Source organism: Strigops habroptila, chromosome 2 (genome assembly GCF_004027225.2).
Source record: "Strigops habroptila isolate Jane chromosome 2, bStrHab1.2.pri, whole genome shotgun sequence".
In the NCBI taxonomy this organism is placed as follows: Eukaryota; Metazoa; Chordata; class Aves; order Psittaciformes; family Psittacidae; genus Strigops; species Strigops habroptila.
The window spans coordinates 118,699,189-118,722,524 of NC_044278.2; the positions used below are offsets into that span (position 1 = coordinate 118,699,189).

Sequence of the window (23,336 nt, forward strand, 5' to 3'; positions counted from 1 at the left end):
TATGTGATATTCAACATGAGCAAATGGAGATGTGAGGAGAACATGATTGTGTGGTTTTGAGCAGGGAGAGAATCATACTCAGTTTTGGATACAAGCTCGAGGTCCAGATCTGACAAACGGATGTCAATAATGAGTAGATACGAACTTCACTGGTCAAACATAGGTTTGGCCCCAAACTTTCCTGGAGATCATGTGTTTGGATTTGTCTCATTGAAACATGTCTATGCTGCAAACACTGCTCAGTTACTTAATCCATCCCATCAAGACATAGTATAACAGGATCAGGGATGCATAGTGATGTATAAATGCATAGTGCAGTTAAAGGAATTCAGGGGTGACCAAACTCTTTTAAAGACATTCAGGGCTGAAAACCGAAAGTGTACATTAATAAATAAATGTGACTTAAAGTAGAGCTACTCATTGCTCTCCCCAGCCTCCTCGTGCAACTTTCCAAACAAAATGTGCTAATATTTGAAGCCTTGTTCACGTTGATTTGGTGTGATTTTGAAGTTCTGCAGGTAACTAGACATGAACTCCCTCAAGAGTCATTCTACAGGTTGTATTTTTAGTCAGCAATTGCATGTATTCACAGCCAAATAACCTCTGCTGTGATTGTCAGAATGACTAGCTAAACTGAGTCAAGGTGTGAGTGGTCAGCAAGGGGAAAGTGAGATTGCCAAAGGAAATTTAAATCCCCAGTATGTAATTTCAGGGATTTCAATGAGCAGAACTCACTCAAATTTGCTATTGCAGTAGAGTTGCCGAGTGTATGGCAGGACTTTTGATCATTGCATGCCTCATTTTGCTTCTCTCCCAAGAAGATTACTTTTTGCCTCTCATAAATAATTCCACCATTTCTCCATCTGTCTTTGCTTTCAAATTTGATGAATTCGTTGAAGATGCCCTGTGTTTTTGTCAGGTTCCAGAAGCAGAAATCCAGCTGCTTTTTGGTCTTGGCATGGTCAGTTGGTCTCACACTAAGCACGACCACAAAAGAAGGGAATCTTTGGTACAATATTGTTCAATCTTTGGTATGATTTATTCGAGGCCAGGTTGGATGGGGCTTTGAGGAACCTGATCTAGTGGAAGGTGTCCCTGTCCATGGAACTGGATGAGCTTTAAGGTCCCTTCTAACCCAAACCATTCTGTGATTCTATGATATTAGGACACGGAAGCTGCTGTGCCCCACTTGAAACAGAGGGTGAATGTTTCTGCCATTGACTTCTGTGATATGAAACCATCTCCCATTGAAGAGTAACCAGGCTGCTGTGTTTCCTCCTAGGAGCCAACTTCTCTTTGCGAGAGCTGGGTCTTGAAGACGTGACACCCACCCACGGGACTTTGTACCGGACTGATATCGGGCTGCCGCACTGCGGCTACTCCATCAGCGCCGGCTCGGATGCCGACACGGAGGCAGACGTGGTCATGTCACCCGAGCACCCCGTGAGGCTTTGGGGACGCAGCACCAAGTCCGGGCGCAGCTCCTGCTTGTCGAGCCGGGCCAACTCCAACCTCACCCTCACCGACACGGAGCACGAGAACACCGAAACTGGTAAGTGGTGACAGCGCATGAGATGTCAGCCTCAGGCTCTACTGGGAATGCCTCTTCTTACCACTCCACCTTAATCTTCTTTAGGCTTTGTGTTGGGTTTTATTAATCAGACTCAGTGAAAACACTCTTCTAATAGCCCCATGTCATGGCCTTTTGTACTGTCCTACAGAGTGTTTGTTAATAAACTGCTGGAGAAGATCCTGCTTATTTATCACAGTGACAGAGATCATTAAGTGGCTGTAATGCTCTCCCTGCTTTTTGTAGCGACCTTTCAGACAAAAAAGCATTTAAATCTCCCCTCCTCTGGCCGATGCTGCTCTTATCTTTGCTACAGATTTTCGGGGCAGATAATTTCCTTCTTTTCCTTGCTGGTTCCTTGACAGGAGCCGTTTCATTTATGTAAATCAGCTGACTGCTCTCTGAAGGAAAACGATGGTGAAATATTTTTAGAAGCCTCTTTCTTCATGCGAAATAAAAGCTGAAGGTCACAGATTTTTTATCTCTCTAACTTTGTGTCCCCAGCTGCGGGGACTCCTGCATGCGTTTTGTAGGTCTGCGAACCTTTTGGTCAGCAGTTCTGCTAAGCAGTGTAGGAGAGGAGAGAGGGTTTTGATTCAATTGCAGCTTGACCTGGGAGTTCACACAGCCCTATATGCCTTTGCACCTTTAATTCAATTATGGCACAGCCTGCTTCTTAATATAGCCGCTGCGTACAAGTCATCAGGAGCTTGAGCTCAACGCAGAAAGCTGATGTGAAGTGACTGTATTGCTTGTTCTCTTTATGCTTTTTGCCACAGTATTATAGTGACAAATGATGATAACTTTTCCTTGGGAAGCCGTGACACGGTGAGACATACACCACCCACATGATTTTATGTTTAACTCCCAACAAAATTACAGTAGAAGCTTAATAAGTTTCTGCTCAGAGATAATGATATATTAGGCAAAGTTCAAACACAAACGGCCTTTCTGTTTAAAGGATGTAGAGAAGAGTCTTTTTAAATTATCTTTACAGTATTTTTTTACTTGGTGTAGTGTCTTACAAGGTTGCACCCATTTGAACAGGCAGACACGCAGTGCCAGATGATATTGTTTTCCTTCCAAGCCTTGTGCTTGGATAAAAACCCAGAGGGATCATCAGGGTCAATTAGAGTTTTTCACATTCCCAAGAAATCTCTAGAAAACAAACCAAAAGCAAACACCTTGCACATCCATCCCATTCTCCTGTATCCGAAGCTCTCTCTTGTGCATTCCATGGGGGTGTATGAGCAGCTGTGATTCCTATACTATACATTTTTCTTTCCATGCCTACTAAGAAAAGCGTTTTTCTTAAGAGGGAAGAATTACTTTAGCTGCTGGAGTCTTTATCACTGTTTTCCGTAATGCTATCTCTACATGTGCAAATGCAGCTTTGTACCTACAGATCACTTACAAATGAAATTACATTAGCAACAACACATTAGCAACAGTGCAAGCCTTGAAAGGCTTTACTGAAAGTAAAAACAGAGGCAGTGGTGCTCCTGTCAGCACTGAGACAACCTTCAATTCCTCTTCCCTTAAATTCAATGACACACTAACCATCTGTTGAACCACCGTTTCATTGCAATTAGAAAAGGGAAGATAGAAAGGTGGAGAACATACGTGAAAGGTTTTTAAGTGCTTTACAAATGTAGCGGGAGTTTCTTTGGGCCCAAGGCATTTGCAGCCTTAGATGTTGAGTGTTTTGAATGAGAAAGACTAGATCACACTAAAAAACGCAGTCTGTGTAGCGTAAATATAATCCAGAATGATGGTGTCCAGTATGTAGTTGTATTGTTTATATTGACAAAAAAGAGGTGGTGGAACTTGAGGGAAAATATTATGATCCAAACTGTTGTTTGGGATCTTCAGCTGATGCTTAAACATCCCTGGGAAGATGTCAGAGACATCAGCCAGGTTCAGGTCAGGAAAACGTGTCCAGAGCTGAAAGACATCATTTCAATATAGCGATTACAGTTGAAATGGTGGTGTAAATGTATCCAAACAAAGGTGCAAGGAAGGAAGAGAAGAAGGAATAAGGAAGAGTCTTAAATGCAAACAAAATGTGGACATTTTTGGTTTGTGATGCTTGGCACAGATAAAGGCATGAGAAATTTTTGCACACAAACCCCTCCTATCCTGAAACCTGCTGATGGAGGAAATGAAGCCTGAGATCCTCTCAGAAGGTTGGTCTAGCGAACACAAAGGTTGCTCTGTGTTTTCTCCCTCTGCACATAAGCAGTGTTACTCTGGGCCCTCCGCTGCAGCTATCACACAGGCTATTCTGAGAAATCCCAGATTTATAGGAGAAATGTTTTCAAGAAGACATGAAATTTTGCTAATGGCAGCATAAAGTAACATAATGCTATGACTCAGTTTACAGGATACTTTTATTAGTCAATATTAATTGTTGACAGTATTGATAGAAGTTATAGCCTTTAGCTGAAGTCAATATGGAGCTTTATGAACCTGCCATCAATAGAAGATTTTATGGGGCCCATTAAACCAACTTTTCCAATGAAGGTTAACGTCAGCAATTTTTATGCTGTTCATTATTTATCCAAAATAAATAATCAGAATTTACTTCTGATGTTTGTAAATCCAAAGCTGTCAAAGCACGATTCCACCAAGACATTTATTGTTCTTAGAAAATGAGAGGTCTGGCTCCCTCGAAAAGCAGGTTTGCTTTTATTTCAGGAGTGGTGATGCCTTGAAGGAACAGATATGCTGCTCAGTAAGTGCAGCCACAATCCACCCCTCTGTCTTTAAGGAAACCGATGAAGTGCTCTGGTTCCATGGCATATTACAGTCCATAAATCACTTGTACAGGCAGCTGGCATGAAAAGCCATGCGCTGCTTTATCTAAACTGTTTCCAGGCTTTCTAGGAGGTTGAATACTCTGACTAGGTTGAGAATTTGTTTTCACTGAAGAGTTTGCTTTAGTTATAACTCTGGCATTGTCCTGAGCTCAAATCCTGCACATCCAGACAGCCCCAATGGCTTTCTCTCCGTTGGGCAGTGCTTTTTGCTCAACCTGGATGGTCTCTTTGTGGAATAAGGGGACAGAGGACACATCTCAAGTTACTGTACCTTGTCTGGGGATAATGCAATCACTCTCTGCTGCCAATATAGCAGGCATTTCATAGAGCTCAAGGGTTATCCTGCAGTGTGTCCATCTAAGCTAAGCTGATATTCTGAACTCGCATTACAGTTCAGACCCACGCATAGGGAGGAGTTTGTTTCCTGGAAGAGTAGCAATGATATTCGGAGAACCTCTTTCCTACACTAGTTCATATTGTTTCTCAGTAAGACTGATTCAAGCAAAAGAAGTTCCTGAAGTGGGTGGTCATTTGGATCTGAGCCTGGAGTTAACTGGCATTACCTTAAGTAACCCTGAAGAGTCTTTGTACTGAGCCAGCAGTTGCCTGATATAGAGAAGAGCACAATAAAGGAGAACAAGGTGATAGTCTTCCAGAAATTGACTTATTTTGCAGCAGTTTAGTCACAAACTAAAAGCAAAATACTTCTACTCATAAAGATATGAAGTAGAAGTACTGTAAAAATACAGAACCACAGAACAATTTATGTTGGAAGGCATCGCTGAGGTCTCTGGTCCAGTCTCCTGCTTAGAGCAGGGATAACTGAGGTCAGATTGGGTTGCTCAGGACTTTGTTCAGTTACACTGTCAGTATCTCCTAGGATGGAGAGACCACCACCAATATGTCCTGGTTTTGGTGCTGACCACCTCTATATTGTGGACAGCCATTTTCCTAATAGATAGTCAGAATTTCCACTGCCACGACTGTCATCCACTTACTGAGCATCTCTGAGGACATTCTGACTCCATCTTCTGTATGTCACAATACCTGAAATAGTTAAAAGACAGCAGTGAGGTCTCCCTTTAGCAACCTCTTCTATTAGCTGAGCAAAGCCACCTAGATCCTCCTCTCCTTGTAAGCAGTTTGTAGGCAGTCAGCCATTGGAGAAGACAGTCAGAGGAACTCCAGCGCTAAAAGTTTTCAAGTGTAAACTAGACAAATAACAGCTGAGAATGCTCCAGATTGGATGCTGTCTCTGTCAGCTGTACAAGCCTCCCTCTTTCCCCAGTTTCCATAGTTTGTAGCATTGCTGTGCTTGCTTCAACTTCAGGGCCATGCAGAACCGATCAGATTGGGCTTTGGGCACCTCAAGGCTCTTGTACTGATGTAGAGGTGGACAGTGTTTGTGTGTAAGCACCCATGAATATTTCCTGTAGGTCTATAAGGGAGATCTTACCCCAGACTCACCCAAACTGTTATGAATGATGCTGGTAGTCCCCGGATAGATCCAAACATGAAAGATTGGCAGGAAATGTAGATATTCCCATACAGAATCCCTTCCCACAAAGAAAACAAACAAAACCCCAACTATTTTTTGCTACCTTCAATGTGATACCAAGCTTACTTAACTTTCACCTATTCCTAAGAAGCTGTGGAACAAACTAAGGATTCACTTTAGTTTTAATCCGGGCTTAATGTTAATATCCACCAAGGCACACAGTTGGTTAAATATGAGAAGGAGCAGGAGAGAGGGGGAGCAGTTTTCTTCATTAGCAGGACAAGCCAGCGGTGATTAATGCTGTGTACATGTGCAGAGTGGAGCTGATGTTTCTCTCTGTCATCATCTCTTCTTGGGAAGAATGTGGGCAGTATCAAGTGGCTAGAAGGATCTCACAGGCAGGATGGCTCGAGACAGTTCAACCGAGCTGGAGATACTCAATTGTGATGTATTGTGTAAAGAAATTCTTGCAGCAGAAGTGTTGCTGAAGTGTGGGCATTTTCTTATCTAGTGGACAGAGAGATTAGTAGATATGAAGTAAAATTCCAGATCTAACCACCCTGGAAGCCAAAATTCAGGCTGCAGGACTCTTGCTGTCAAATTGCGCCATGCTGCTGCTTTCCATCGTCACCATTCAACGTAGGAAACATCCTGCAAACAATTCTGCATGCGTTTCACGTGTGCAGAAGGGGTGAGAATGGCTCTGTTGGACTCAAATCTCCCATTTAGCAATGAACTGGATGCAGGTACAATCAGCCCCAACACTCCCACCATGCATCTGTTGGTCACCTCTGTTTCGGAAGAGCAGTTCAGTCTTAAGGTTCATTTGTCTTTAGCTTCACCTCTGAAATCACCAGTCAGTGCCAAAAGTGGTATGGTGACTATAGCAATACAGACACTTACTCACTGGTGACAAGATTAAGAGCACCAATTCATTTTACTTTGCTGGACCCACATCCTACAGAGAGGAATAATTTTTCTTTTAGTCACTACTGTTTGGGGATGCATTTAAATGAGCTTTAAAACTGTTAAGCAAACGACCTGCCCAATATCCAAACCCATTCTCCAAGCCTTACCAACCTGACCAGAAAGGCAGTGGATATGTTGTGGTTAACTTTTGCTTTCCCGTCAAATAAATTGCCTTTCTGGAAAATTCTCATAGGCTTTTCTAAAGCTGAAGCATACAGGCAATCAGGATAGCTCTGCCTTCTCTACCGTCACAGACCCAACCCTGAGCCATTTTAATTGACATAATACATGATTTAAAGAGTATTTCTTGCAGTAACTGCCACGCTTTCTGCTTCCACACTGCTTAAGCCATTACTGCTGCTGGAAAGAGTGCTTAAGAAACCGCATAGAAAATTAGGACTCGATAGAATCGAATGCTTAGAGAAGATATTTGGAAACATAGGGGTATATTATATCAGGAAATAATGAAACACAAGTCTTTCGAACAAGGAACACCAAAGAAATTGTATCATTTTATTTCTCCTGGGTAGTTAAAAATCTAACTAATGAGTAAAACTCATTCAATGGCATCTGATACAGACCTCATTGAAGCCTTTGAATTCTCCTGTTGCTATCAGCAGTGTTAGATCATGTCCTAGGTGTATGGTGGTGATCAGGTCCTAGGTGTATGATGGTAACTGTTTTTGCTAAGCAGTCAGCATGCCAGAATGGTGTAAATCCCAGTACTCTTTGTTAAATACACCACAACATGCTGTTTGCCGCTAGATTTCTTGTATCCATTTTGGCTTCTTATTAAATCAGAAAGCTGCCTCGATGATCAAGCCACATGGTCCAGAGTTTCATCAGCTTCTTCCAAATATTTTCTCTTCAGAGCTGTTTTACAATAGCTAGGGGAGCTCTAGGCAAACAGTAATTATTTCAGTGTGTTTTTCTTCTTCCCTTCTGTTGTTGAGGGCTCATCTCCTAACGTTGCCTATACTTGCTACCAGGGGCCTTGCACGGTTTGCCTAAATAGCTCTGACCCTCTGCATAGAAGGGATTTTTACTCAGTTTTCTTTACATTCCCCTTCCTGTTGCCCAAATCATATTGACCCAAATCACTGGCCCAAAATACAGTTCAATATATCAGTGCAATTAGCAATGCCAGAATTACGGTGTAATCTTAGCATTACAAATGAGTTGTTCATATCCCAGTTGATAATCCATGGTGACTTTTTATTAGCATGTTTTGCTGAGTAATTTCCTTTCAGGCTTCATACATTCCTTTGTTCATATTGTCACTGTGGTTGCAGCAGCATCATCTATTTTTTTAATCCTTTGAATTAAATAGTGCATTATAAAGTACTTCCAGTAAATGAGTGTGTGCTTCAGACATGCTTCTTCTGCAAACCATGTAGGTAAAAATGTGATACTCAGACTCTGGAGAATTCAGAAAGGAGAGTTTTTTCCCCAAAACACACATTCTTCACAATAAATTAAAAGCAAAAGGAATGTGCTGTGAGTTATACTTTATTAAGTTCCCCTTATGCCTTTTGAGTAGGGGAAGACAAGAATAAATTGGAATTACCCGGTCAAGATCAGGCATCTGCTGGCTGTCATCTTTCACTTGCCTCCTATCAGTTGTAACCTTAATATTAACAAGATGTTTCAGCTTGAAGTAAAAATTAGCCAGAACCCTGTACCACTAAAGATCCATCATCAGCTGCAGAAGTTAGTGAAGAACTACAAAGACGAGTAACAGATCCAGAAGGGAATTCTCACTAATCCCTTTCCTTGTTTCAGCTCCTCAAAACTCTTACGCTGCTCCTTTCCAGGTAAGATTTGCAAGAAATTCCCCATTTTAACAGTACATGGGATATTGCAGTCTACTGAAACAACCTTATAGAGATATTCAGAGACTCGGTGAAGACTTGAAATGTGAAGGTCAGTGGAAGGAATGTGCCTCCAGGCTCTCCAACCATAACGATACTAATATTCCTATGAAGAATATTAGTCCTAAAAAGGAGACTTGAGGTACATGACCATCCCAAATGCTACATTCTCCTCTGAAAAATGGCTCCCTTGAAGGCTGTTACATCTTCCTTACTTGTGATCCAGCTTTCTAACCACTGACATTCTTGATGATGGATTCCACGTATTTTCTGTCCTCTTATCTTTTTTGTCCTTTTTAGATATTAGCCCTGAGACTCTTCTTGAAAGTGAAAAGGTGAGGAACCACCTCACTTCTTCACCAAATTGAGAGGGTTTGGGGCAACAGACCCTGAATCTCCTTCCACATTCAGCCATCCCCCTGTCCACTGGGTGCAAAATAGCCCTTCAGATGAAGATGCCACTGTCTCTAATGCAGGATTCAACCCTCTCAAGAGCTGATCATCCCTTTGGTAGTATCTAGTTCACCCCAGGGATCTAAAGGGAGCCAGTGGCATTTGTGCTCCCAGTTTTGGAGATGAAGTTACATGGGATTAATCCAAACTTAATATTTCAATTGCTGCATTAGTGATCAGTATCTTGATTTTGTTCCATGTTGAAGGAATTCCCACTGATTTCTAGGGCTAAATCTATCTCATCACTGGCCTTTTTGCCTCTAGAGGAAAAGAAGCCTTTCCGTTTTCTTCTTTTATTATTTTTATTCCCATATGGTACATCCCATAGAGAATGTATTTTCTGTATTACTGTAATCTATGTCTGAAAGGATGCTGACATTAAAACCCTTTGCAATGCTATTCTGTTGTAATGAACTGCAGTTCAATATAGGTTAGTGTGTGGGTTTCACATTATTATTATTGTGATGATGGTGAAATCATTAAGCAAGGAAAAAAGGCCCAAACTCTAGAAACTCATTAGTAGCCTGGATGTTGGGGGAGAGGGCATGTAGAAACAACATTAACGGGTAAGAATTTACTGTTCTTTTCAATGATGCTGTTAATTTTTGTCCTTTCCTTCTCCACTATAAACCGCCTTGTCATGGAGATTTCTTTTAAAGGAAAATAATTGCATTTATTAATATTGCTGGTGAGCTGCCAACTATTCTGGAAGTAAATCTGTACGTTTTTTACACTATTTCCGAGTGCCATAAATAACTTCTTTCCACGTGAAACACCCTAAGGGGAATGCAGCTAGGTTCAGCAGTGTAAGACCTATTGCTCTTTTGATAGCAATACTTGACTTCTAGACTGGTTTTGGGGTGGGATTTGTGTGTCTTTGCCAATGGGAAATGGCTAATGCCAGGGAGTGAGGATTATGGTCAGGCCACTGAGGGCCATCAGAGCTGGCGTGGACATTGGTGCTTGGGTCAAAGTGGACCTGCAGCTTGATGGTCATTTGGAGCTCTTCTGGGATAGATGGAGGAGAAACATCATGGAGAAGAGCAAAGGATTTAGAGGGGCCGATAAATTCAGAGAAGGAAAGGGTGATGGCTGAGGGCTCAAAATGGTCTGATATCTATATCTGTAGCCAAAGAACCCCAGCTCTGCAGTTAAGCCTGTAGGTTAAACGCAGCCCAGGGATCCAAAGCTTGTCTTCCCTTTGCCTTTTTCCCCTTTTTCTGGTTATCCTGGATTTGTAGAGGGGTTGCACCAAGATACAATGGGCAGGATATGTCATTACACCATCCCAGCCTTTCAAAGAGTACAGCACTATTTCTTGCACAGGGAAAAGGCTTGCTTCCCAGTCTGGCATTTCCAGATACATGTCTGTATATCTGAATTCCCATTTGGACCACCACATCCACTTCTACATCCAGCACACAGACTGTTAGTTCACATCTGGTCGTGTCTCCTCCGCTGCCCCTTGAGGCATCTGGCTTTTCTTTTCCAGTGAAGATGTGTCTCCACCCATAAGCAAGAACAAAGAGAGAGGAAAAAGCATGTTAGTTTTTCTACCCATGCCCAGAGGTGCAAGCTGAACTCCAAATAAAGGAAAGCGCAGTTCCCGCCATGAGAATTTTGTTCATTAAAATCTCATTGCTTTATTTCTCAGAGGCTTTTGATTAACTTTTAGCAAAAATGCCATTTTATTCAACTGAGGGCAGTGATTGAAAATGCAGCTCTGCCCTAATTCTGCAAAGTTTTCAGTGCTTCTTTGAACTGCCCCTAAAAACTTTCATCTAGGCTGTAAGGCAGGTCGTCGTTTTGTTTTGTCCATCCCAGCACAGCTCATTTTGAAAAATGGATATAAAGAGGAAATAATAATTTCTATCTGGTGTTCACGTAGATTAAACGTTTTACAAACTTAAATTTTTCCATCAAAATCAATCAGAAATAAGTCTTTGCCATAAGTGACTAAATTATACAAAGATATTCAGGAAGCAGATACAGGACTCAGAGAAGGGCTGATCTTGGGTGGGCACTGGACTGCTCAAGAGATTTAATCCATGGTTCTCCTACAGTGTTTAACCTTGGCTGTCTCACTTCATTTCTCTTTCTTTCTTTATCTCAGTTCCCTTTGAAAAAAATGAAGATGTTATTTCTATTTATTTCTCCACCCTCTTTTAAGTTGTGAACCCAAATATTTTCTCATCGAACATACGGATAGAAGCAGACAAAGCAACTATACACCAGTTCAAACCAGTTACATATTTAAGTGATTTTTCAGTGTTGAAGTGTTTAAAATATAGGCTTAGGCAGCCCCTCAGACAGGCACTGAATATTTTGGGGGGTGAAAAAGACCTGCTTTTTGTTGTTGCTATTGCTGCTGGGGCTGTGAGATGCGAGCGTCAAACAGTACAGCATAAGCCATTATACAAAACCCTCTCCTGGAGACCACAAGAGCTTCCCAGGTCCTCTAATGGTCACGGGCGCCCAGGGCACTCGTTGAACACAGTGTGAAAGGCACTGAAATGTGTCTTTCCCCCTGCTGCAGCACCCAGGCAAGTGGCTGTTTTCCCCTCCTGCAGCTCTCTCTGTAGGCGAGACCTTTTCATGCTGAGCACAGCCCTCTTCTCGCTGCTGTATTTAATGACCCCCCGAAGTGCTACAGGGCTTCCACAGCCAACTTCAGCGGCGGCAAACTCAGAAGCGAACTGCTTCATCAAAATGACAGCTTTCTGCTGCATTCAGAGACACGTGCTTTGATTTCTGCCCTGGTTTGGTCGCTTTGTAGTGGGGGAGATATAGAAATGTTAACTTTATTTTATAAGTTAAATACATGTCTTCTTTTAATGGAGAAGTGGTTTAAACAAAATGGGAATTTATGGCAGCCTTGACTAGGGCATAAAATCAGAATAATCTGTGAGAGACTTGTGAATAGTATTTAGATCATTTCGAAGCAACTATGTCAAAGTCTTAAGGAAAGTCAAACTAGCGATTGGCTGCAGTTTATGAGCAAGAACATAGAGCCGGTCTGTGGAGGTGCCAGATGAGCTCCTGACAGCAACTGCTTCTTCTGCAGGTGGGAAGGGAGATTTTTTTCACATCAAGTCATTCAAGTAGCTCAATGAGCGTGTATAGAAGTGAGAAACCCACCAGCAGTTTAAAAGGAGGAGAGGGGAAAATCTGCATGAATAAAATCAGGAACAAGACATATTAAACTGAAAAAGAGGAGATTGAAACGAGCTCTTAGGCAGAAGCTCTTCCCTGTGAGGGTGCTGAGGCGCTGGCACAGACTTTTCCCAGAGAAGCTGTGGCTGCCCCATCCCTGACAGTGTTCAAGGCCAGGTTGGACACAGGGGCTTGGAGCAACCTGCTCTAGTGGAAGGTGTCCCTGCCCATGGCAGGGGTTGGAACTGGATGAGCTTTATGGTCCCTTCCAACCCTAATCAGTCTGGGATTCTATGATTTAAATCCTTTCCTCACAACAGGGTGTCAGCACACAGAAATCAGATTTCAGAGCTCCCGGGGGACCGCCGCTGTCCCATAGAGATCAGTTTGACCCAAGGTAGAGCAGCAGAAATCCCACCCAACCAAAAATCTTCCTGATTTGGGTCAAATAAGGGCCAGTGGCTGAGGGTGGGATAACAAAAATATCCTAGGAGCTATTTAAGCCAGCATTGACAGCCAGGAAGAATCACTGCCGAGCTCTCTTAGAAATGCACCCCTGTTCCAGTTCCCCAGCGGCAGCTAGCGCTGTCTTTGTTAACACCAGCTCATTTTCTGTGCAAGAGTTACTTTCTTCTCCTATCTCCAGCAGGTTCAAGTACTTTTATTACACTCGGATTGGGAGGAGGGGGGTAAAATTATGACTGAATTCCAGTTTCCATTTAAATGCAGCTTGATGTGAATTCCAACTAAATGAAAAACAACCCCTCTCCCCCCAAAAATTCCAGCAATCATGTGCTGAATAAGAAATCTGTTGTTCACCATTTTCTCTTCATAAAAAATGTAAAAAGTAGGAATCTGAATAAATGCATGCTAAACTATATAATTGCTGAAATAAATATGTATAGATATAGGATATTCTTTGATTTAGCATAAAGCAGCAAATTATACCAATCAGCGAGAATCAACCAGTTTTAGAAGAAAATAACTGAAAAGCACACATGCAAAACAAGATTAAAACTGATTATTTAAATCAAGGTTCTCTGTTTGCTGGTTTAAACCATTATTACGATTTAGCTCAATCCACCCTGCCATGAATAGCTTAGGGACAATGATTTATCCCTCTCATATAACATAAGAAACGTGGATGGACCAAGCCTCCATCTGCAGCCGCATTCTTCATTTCATTCTAGTTGTTTTAGGTATTTGAATAGGCAAATGGCAATCCTGAGCTGAAAGAGTGGGAATCTGGAATCCCACAAAAGATCTCCAAGCTGCTTTTTCTTTTGGGAGCCTTAGGATTGAAATTAAATTGAAATTCAACTACAACCCCAGAGGCAAGCTGCGATGCTGATTCCCCAGGAACCTGAGGGCTGGAAAAGCAGCCGTAGACCCATATTAGAGCATGAAGGGAAATGTCTCCCTCTCTCCTAGGTACCACAGCTTTGGATAATTACATTCCACTTAACAAAATTCCCTTTGCACATGCAGATGGATGAGGTGTTTCTCCTCCATTAAATTGCTCTGTTTTGCTGATGTGCTCTACCGAGCAACTGTTAATGTTCTGCCCCAAAGGTGTCTGCAGTTCAGTGATGGGTGAAATGATTAAGGCTAGCAAGGCACTTGATCATTTGGAATGAAAGGTGCTACAAAAACATACCCCATTAGTTTTATTAATACTCAACAAAGCAAACTTTACCTGTAGCTTGCTCTACTCCTCCTCCTCATTTAATATGTGTTCCCTCTTGGAGACATGGCAGGTAAATGCAGCGCATGTGTGGTTTGCTTCATGCATCCTTCAGCTTTCCTTAAAGAAGCCTGCTTCCCAGACTGATGATTTGACCCATCATATGTTGGGGGACTGCCATGAAATGAGTGCTGTGTTTGTAGAAGGCTGAAGGAGTGTTAATCTTGGGCCGCTTCTCAGGAAAAGGAAGGGGATGACCTTGGGCATTGCAGACACTTCACTTGGTGTCAGGAGAGTAGAAAACTTGGCATGGGATCAGTCTACAAACAAGAATAGGGAAAGGGCTTGGAGGAATGCCTCCTGATGGTGCTGTAGAGAAAACAGGTCTTTTCAGGCAAATCAGGCTTCAGTCTTTCAGCATGTTAGCAGTGTGGTTGATAAGGAGAGTGTTACTTGCATGTTTGCAAGGTGCTGAGTTCTGCATGGCACTGGCTCAAGCATCTAGGTAGAGGTTGATGTAGACACTTATGCAAACAGAATATAGATGTATGTATTTGTCACTTATATGTCTAAACCAGACTTGTGATACACAGCAGCTGGACAAATGTGCTCTCCTTGTCCCCTATGAAGTCACAGTGCCCCTAAGCCCCACCTGCATGTTTTTGGCTGTTGAATGTCCATTAAGTGTGGTTTCCCCTGAGGAGAATCCTTGCCACTCTGTCTGCATAGGACCCCTTCTGCTGGCATGCTCTTTGCCCTCAAATCATGACAAGTTTTCCTTCTTTGGTTGTTTTCCTTCTGTTGGGGCTGTGAATGGAGAAAGCAGAAAGCAGAGATCAACTCACAAAAACTCCATGGTTCCTGTTAAGGCTGAATGGGATATTTTCATAGCTCCCTTGATGGGGGTCATGCCTGTTTGTAGAGGGATATCTCCTTTCATGTGAGCTGGTAGTAAATAGGCTGGTTCCTGTATGAATTTTGGGTTATTAACACTCTTCCTGCTCGTGTTAGAGCTTGAGATTTGCATGAATTGAAGCAGAGCTCTGGTGAAACATTAGTGGACAAGTCCTACCCCTTTAGCATAAATGGATGAACCAAATTGTTATTTGGTCAAAAATTACCAATGTTTTGACCAAAAAAAAGAGGGGAAAAGGGAAAAAAGAAAGATATTGCTACATTAATTGTTGGATAGAGTTTCTGGAGCCAAAGGGAAAGTATTGGGGCCTTAGGTATTAGAACTCAGTATGATACTATTCAACATCTAGTAGTTATCCAATGGAAAACTTAAACTCATGGTTGGTAATGTGCATGGAAATTAGAACTAGATGGAATAGTAAAGCAGTACAAATAAAAAGCTGTAAGGACAGGGCCTAAACAGGCACAGTACAGTGCAGGCAGATGCAATGATCCACAGCTGTATGGGAGTGGAGAGCTGTTGTATGCAGCAGGATGACAGCCTGGAGCTCTTGGCTCTGTAAGGCATCATGGGGCTAGGGTAGGCAGCCTCTCAGCAGCATCTCTTGGTGTCTTTCAACTCTGGCCTGGATGTCTTGCTGGAAGACAAACAAAAGGAACAGGACAACTGGGTGAAAGCAGCTGTGATACAGAAGAATTGAGACTAATTTCTCTCTGTAAGCAGCATGACTATGGAAAAGATCAGTTTCCAAAGGTATATTTGAGAAGGGATCAGTGCTTTTTCCTAGGGAGATGTTTTACCACCTCAGAACAGAAGCTTTTTTTGGAAACTTTTAGGAAGAGCCACGATTTGGTCTCTGAAGCAAATGCAGCCCCCAGTTGTTTTTATCTCAGTCAGTGGCATGGAGGTTTGTATTCTCAGCATCAGGTTATGGTTGATTACCACATGAGCACAAAAGGTAAGAGAAGATATTCAGGAAGTGTTCCCAAAGACACGCTATACCCTAGCATCTATGATTGCCCCTGAGCAGTACCCCAATAGATTCATGTGCTCACAGACAGTGACGAACTGAGTCCTTAACCTTCTTTTCTTCTGGAGTGTCTCACTGTAAGTAATGTTTTCCAAACCTTTAACGCTCTCGTGAGCCATGCCCTGTTTATCACTGTCCTCCCTGAATTGGATTCATTTAATTCATTCTTGGCTTTGTCTAATGTTCTTGCAAATACATTTGCGTCCTTCAAGAGAAGAATGTCCAGACCATAGTTAGGATGGGGAGAGGTCCATACCTCTTTTCCCCAGCAGACACAGAGAGCAGATAGATTCTGCAGAGGAATCACTCGGATGCTTTCCTGGAGAAACTACTAAAAGAATCTCTCCCAGAGCTGCTTCACAGATTGATGTCTTATCGATGGTGGCATGTGGGGGTTGAGAGGATAGGAGGGACAGATGGTCCATAAGGTTCCTTTGAGCTACAGCCAGACTCAAAGAAGAAAAAGGAAGATTGGTGAATTTCTGGAAGAGCTTATTTCCTCCTTGGACTTGAACAGGGTGTTGAAATTCATCCAACAGACTCTGTAAAGCCTTTTGGATTCTAAGAAGAAGATGACATAGATCTACAGCCTCATTCTTGCTTATTCGGCTGTAAAACAAGGGCTGTAAGGAAAGAGGGAGACAATAGGGTTTGCTTCCTTCCTGTGTATACGAGCTCCTCTCCAACTGGAAATTTACTGATAGGGCTGTTAGGAAATAATAATTTCAGCATCATTTCTTTTGGCACAAATATCTGTCTGACCATTCTGATTCCACATAGTTACTTTGAAATGAGTATTTCCAAATGATTTTCCAGGAATAATTACACTGGTGCATTTCCAAGTCCAGATAAGCCTAAGAATAAGATTCCAGAATAGGATGGAAAAAAAAAAACCCAAATAAAAATGAACAGATTCTTTACTTTACATGTGTTCTGAGGTATGCAGACATACCTTCCACTTGCAAAAATGCTGTCTGAAAGCTGGTTAGTGACCTTGGGGTTTAAGATTTTTAAGACTGTTAGGAATTACACGGAATTCAGGAGGTCGCTAGCAGGGAGTATTAAGAAAATAGCCCTGTGTTAGGAAAGCTGGTATGTGAAGACCAGGAGTTAGGGTTTGTTGAGGCCCTATGCAGCCCTGCAGGGAGTTAGGAAGCAGTCAGTAGTTCTGTTCATGGCATGCCATAAAACCTCTGAGATGCCACTCGAAAACATTGATCTCAACCAACTTTGGAGAGGGAAACCCACAACCCATAGGAGAGGGAACAATAGAAGAGCTTGGCTTTGCCCATCTGTTGAAGGCATGACCTTGCCCAGAGTCATTTTCCTATAGCATGAAAGGTTTCCGAGGTGGTTTGTTGTAGTGTCTGTTTTACACAGCTTCAGGGAAGAACAAAATCTGTTGCATGACTCAGACCCATCCAGCTTCTTCTCATCATTTACTGTTTCTTCCAGTCGGATTTTGCATTCAGTATCCTTACTCAAACAACTCTATTTCCTCCCTCCTTTTCTTCACCTTTATTTCTTCCTGATGAGCAATTCAGACAGCAAACTGTTCCTCTCCTTCATTCCCATCAGTGACTCCATTCAAAGTCCTGCCCATGTTCTTGTTTTCTTGGCAGAGCTATATTCAGTGAACGCATTTGTTTCTCTAGCTAGAGAACAAAAAATATCTGCAAGCAAACTGATTTCCCTTCCAAACTGCTTAGGAGAGTAGTGCTGGGAACAGGGGGGAAAAAGTGCTTTGTCAAGTGTTAGAGGAACAAGAGAGACACCTTTTCCCTCCTGACATTCCCCCTTTATTATTATTGGGAAGACTCTGTTAGTCTCTCACTTCCCTTGGGACTAGAAACATCTTGAAGAGATCTTTCATTCAGGCAGATAACAAACTCATCGCAGAGCTGCATCAGAAGGAGGAAAATTACTTCCTAGTAATGATGTTTATCACAATCCTTCCTCCTTTGCCAATCCTACAAAGGAAGCTCTCTCTCATATAAATGCCAAGTCTTGTGTTTTGTTGTTTTTTTTTCCCTGGCAAACTATCCATTGCATAAATTCAGTGCATGTGAGCTTGGCTGATGAAAGTTTTATCCCAAAAGTGGGTTGAAGGAGATGGCAGTGTGGGACAGTGTGATTTATTTGAGATAGAGACGGTCAGATAATACACTGTAACAATAAAGGCCATGTTGCTTCTGCTTAATGAATTGGCACAAAGGCTGTTCCTGGAGCAGAACTAAGTGGATGAAGCCTGGGCCAAGTGTCAGGGGGACTCACACTTCCACTGGACTGAACTCCTCAGCAGAGTCTGCTCAGCTTTTCATCCCATCAGGACAGGAAAACACGGTTCCGTGGCACTGTCAGTCACTGCTTTGAAGGAGACTTTGATTTCATCTGCTCTGCATGGATGTTAAAAACCTCACAGTGCTTTAATGGGAAGGCTGACCCAGGTGTTTTGTGCCAAGGTGTCTTTCTCATCAGTAACCTATAGTTAGTGCTGAACCAGCTGACTACCATCCTCAACACTACAGGCATCGACATCCTAGAGTAGCAATTACCTGCTGCTAAAAGCTAAGAGAAGTAAACCTTGTGAAACTGCTGCAAAGAGGCAATGCTCAAGTCTGCAAAGTGTATTTGTGCATGAGCAGATGCAAGCAGAGGTGGTTTGCTGGGATGCATTTCCAGCCCTTTTAATTATATCTGCTTGATGTTGCATGCTCTGTCATTGGCAAGAGCAGGACTAGAGCCCAGGGCTCTCATACCCAGTCCTCTAAGTCTACCCAGAATGCTACTGAGATCCTTAGTGAATAGGAATTGACCTGGTGTTACTGACTCCAGCCTTTAGAAACACTCAAGAAGTGATGGTGTGCACCTCTAACATGGTCAGTCCACTGAATGTATGAGACTGAAACGAAAGGTTTATGGTTTTTGTATGGTGAATCTAATTTATTAAACGCAGGGGGAAGGTAATACATATATCAGCTCTTTGTCACAGATACAAAAAGAACTCCAAAGTAGCTGTTAATGAAAACAAAAGCATCATGTTAGTTGTTTGGGGCCCAAATAAGTGTGAGCCTTAAAGAAGGCATCACCTAGTAATACTTCACCTAATGTCTCATTATATGATGACTGAAATATCAAGGTCAGTCAAGTTTCAGATGCTGAAGACCTTGTCATCATGGTGAGAATGAAATGCAGCTTTCCTGGAGATGTTCTCAAACCCAAATAAAACCATTTTTATATATATATATGTATGAATATATATATACACACGTATGAAAAAACATCAAACCAGCTGCAGAGAGCACATTTCTGGAGGGTTACATTTCAGCCTTCAGCATTCCCTATCTGGATTTCTTAAGCATCAGAGTGCAATGGCTGAAAAGAAGGAGCAGGTATACCACAGACAAATCCAAAGAGGTCAGCTTTTCTGTTTTTAACAGAGAACTTCCTTTTATTAGAGAAAGATGTTTCTGCTAGAAATGTACATAAATATATGACTTTTTAATAAGGGCATGTAGCTCATTACCCTCTGCAAATTAACCATATCTAATCATATATTTCCTAAAAAATAAAATAGCACATTGCATCTGTTAGTCTTTCATTCAAATACAAACCAAATATGCATGAGTACTGTAGTATAAACTGTTCCATCTGTTTCCATGAATGTATAGTCACGCTGGTCACCCCCACACATACAACAGAAGGGTCTTAAGCTCTTAGCATCTGTCTTCACTGAAGAACTGTGTTTCAACTGGGAGTAGTCAAGCTGGAGTAAGAGCAGCACTCCTGTAAAATAACCCTTGAATCCTGGTGCCCGTGCTGCCATGGTCTAGTGTGAGGCATCCCTGCCCATTGGCAGAGGGTTGGAACTAGATGATCTTAAGGTCCTTTCCAACCCAAACCATTCTATGATTCTGTGATTCTACGGTCGTCGTATCTGTGTGGCTTTAGGATTACTGGGGGCAAATCTTTTGGTGTTTAGCACTGCCGTAAAACTGAGCTTCATCCTAAATTCTTAAAGACATGGTAAAAGAGACTGTCCTTTTGGGGATACAGAGGGATTTGGGAAGGTGTTGGAGGACAGGTATTATTTGAGAGGCACACTCAACAATGCTCAATGTTAACAGTCGGTGTGTAACACTGTTCTGAGTTTCATCCTGTACGTACTTCTGAGCAGGTCACTTCAGATTTATTGCATTGCCGTGTTTGAATGAAGTGGGTCTGTGTGTGGCTGAGAGGAGATGTACAAGTACATCTGAAGCTGCAGAGCAGGTTGGCGCTGTGGGAAAGGCAAGAGGCTATATTTAGAAAGCACGAATTTGCCATTCAGCTTGTGACAAGGTCACCACCGTTCTCACTTTCTATTGCTCCTTCCCTCTGGCCAGCACATCTCAGCCACTCACACCTGCATTGCTGTGAAATCAGAACAGGCAATGGCTCTCCAAGAACCGCTTCCTATTGGCGGATCGCAAGCCAGTCAAAAATAGCCTATTTCTGTATGGAAAGGGGAAATCACAGTCCATGGAGACCACTGCATTTATAGCAGGGACTGTGCTGGTACAACTTCAGCACTGAAAAAAGCCCTCCTTGCAGTGTAGTTAGTTACAGCTGCCACAGTTTCACCTGAATTCCCCTTCTAGCTCATCAGGCTTCAGGATTTGTCTCCTAGTACAACTCGCTTTCGGGATTTGAGAAAACCAAAGATCTGCTTGAGGCTTTTGGTCTTGGGCTAGTGAGAGCTGTGGCACCCAGCGCCCATGAGATGACTTTGGTGGGACCAGAGCAGTTCGACAGAATAAGAGTCACAACTATTGCCCAGGGTTCAAACTTAAACAGGGGAGATTTAGGTTGGGTATACTCAGAGTTGTCCCAAGTTCAGCTGTGCTAAGCAAAGCAGATACATCCAGAGTCTCCAGATGCTTCTCTGAGATAACTTTCTATCATCCAAAAGCACAGCTCTTTCACAGACAGATGCAATCACCCCTGTTTGCTTCAGTTGTCATCTTCTTCTACTTTTCCAGTAACATGGCTATTGCAATCATCACATTCATGACTTATTTCTGAGCAAACAGGATCCTTCTTCTCATTGGTCTTGGTTCACTGAAAGTACATTTAAACAGCAACTTCGTGAAACACAGCCAAATTCCCAAGTTGTGTCTAGACAGATGCACTCAGTCATAGAATCATAGGATCATATGTAGTCCTCACAAGACTACAAAAATCAGGTCCTGAAACATCAGCATGGTGGGTGCACCTTGGGGACTGGTGACCAGCTGCAGGGGGGCTGATGAAGAAAGGTGCCAGCGCTGTCATTTTACTTAGCTGTGTATATATATACACACATATGTAATACACTCAGTACCTCTTTATCCTTTAAGCAGGATGGGTTCACTAAATATATGTCAACTGAAATTACTTTAGAAAGAGCCTCAGCACTCGGCTTCCCACCTGCTTCTCTACAACAGCTGCCCAGGCTCTGTAAAACACATCAGATGAAAGGCACTGTAGAGCTGCAGCACGATGCTATTATTACATCTAACAGATGAACAATCTGATCTGAACTGACCAGGGACTGAGCATATGAGGCAAGAGGAGAATCCTTTGGGGAGGCTGTTACCATGAAAGTAATAGAATTCAGTATTTGTACCAGGGACTCTGAAATTCAACAGCAGTCAACCTGGTACTAGCAACCTTTTAAATATCATCTTTCATTTCTCAGCAAACAGCAATATCCTATAACAACATTAGGACAAGGAAGGGAGGGGAGCCACACAGCAACCAAATATGTGCAGGAGGCAATATGGGCCGGTAGGAGCAGAAAAAGCAAAGTCTTGGTGAATTTATGGGTGTTCTGAAAAACAAGGAAAGTGGGGAATGGGTTTAAACTTAAACAGGGGAAGTTCAGGTTAGATATAAGGAAGAAGTTCTTTACTGTGAAGGTGGTGAGACACTGGCACAGGTTGCCCAAGGAAGTGGTAAATGCTCCATCCCTGGCAGTGTTCAAGGCCAGGTTGGACAGAGCCTTGGTGACATGGTCTAGTGTGAGGTGTCCCTGCCCATGGCAGGGGGTTAGAAGTGGATGATTTTAAGGTCCTTTCCAACCCAAACCATTCTATGATTCTATGATATACTGGGCTGAGGTGAATCTTAAGCAAATAGCAAGTAAGAGAGAACACCAGTGGTCAGGGGAAGCAGCATTCAGCCAGAGGTCACAGCCTGGCTGATTCCATGAACCCATGATGCTCTGTTCATGCCTGGGACCCAGCGAGCTGGAATACAGTCTAGAAATATGCATGGAACAAATCCAAGCAGGAGAGCTCTCTGAATGTCTGTGTGGTGGGCATTTGTTTCATATTCGGGAGAAATGAGAAGTGAAAAGAATGAAACCTGCTTTGACCATTGAAGACAGCTTTAGGGAAAAGACAGTGTAGAAATACATGAAACCAGCTGCCCAAGAGTCTGTGAAGCTTTAACTGGGTAGCAGAAAGACATTGAAGCCCTCCTTTAAACCCTTATTGTACTCTATAAGGTTATCTTTTTAATATGCAAAAAGAGCAGCAGGCTATCAATTAGCCTTACACTGCACTGCACTGATTTCCTGGACAAGCTCAATATCAATAACTCAAAATCTGGGAATAAACCAATAAACATGGGCTGAGGTTGACCTTAACTGTAACCTTCACACTACCTCGGTGGCAAAAGGGAAAAGCAAGCATTGAAGATGATAATGAAAGCTCTTGTTTTAGTGCAGATTAATATGCGCAGCCATCAAACACTTCCTGCTAGATTTTCATTTCATGAGCAAATTGGATGAGACTTAGAAGATCACAGGGTGAAACGCTGCTTTTGAGATCCAAGTGTCTCACACCTTAATAACTTTTTGCTACGATGGAGGTATGCCATGAGTAAAAGTGTTTAAAGGTAGTGGGCTTGGCGTCAGGGGGCTCTCCTCTTGCTTTAGCCCCTTCTTGTGCCAGTTTGCACATATCTTCTTCCCTCTGGACTTCCATTTCCTTCACGGCAGTACTGACTCTATCCCTTTTTTCTTCCCTCCACCCATATTCTGATGAACATGTTCAAGAAAGAAGAGTTTAAACTGAAAGCATTGCAAAAAAATGGCAATTCAGATGGCTATGGCACAGCAGAGCGTGGGGTTACTGCAAAGCCTATCTGGATTTCATCTATCACAGCGAGGACTGGGGGAGGAAGGCGGGGGAAGGATATGATTGCAGACTCTAAATATACGAGCCAGGTAAACACCAGGGAGGGAGCAGAGGTCTTTAAGCTAAAAGATGATGTTGGCACAAGAACAGATGACTACAAATAGGCCAAAAATAAATTTAGACAGGAAAGGAGAAATTTTGTAACTGTTT

General features: G+C 42.5%; 1 protein-coding gene across 11 annotated transcripts in view; it reads left to right on the top strand.

Annotated features, from left to right (window-relative positions):
• Positions 1-23,336, top strand: part of TENM4 (teneurin transmembrane protein 4) — a 1,610,848-nt gene that overhangs the window by 1,250,479 nt on the left and 337,033 nt on the right. For all 11 annotated transcript variants that reach the window (XM_030476261.1, XM_030476262.1, XM_030476263.1 and 8 more), the window contains one exon: positions 1,283-1,552. In XM_030476261.1, the coding sequence (XP_030332121.1) occupies positions 1,283-1,552 (270 nt within the window). The remainder of the gene's footprint in view (positions 1-1,282; positions 1,553-23,336) is intronic.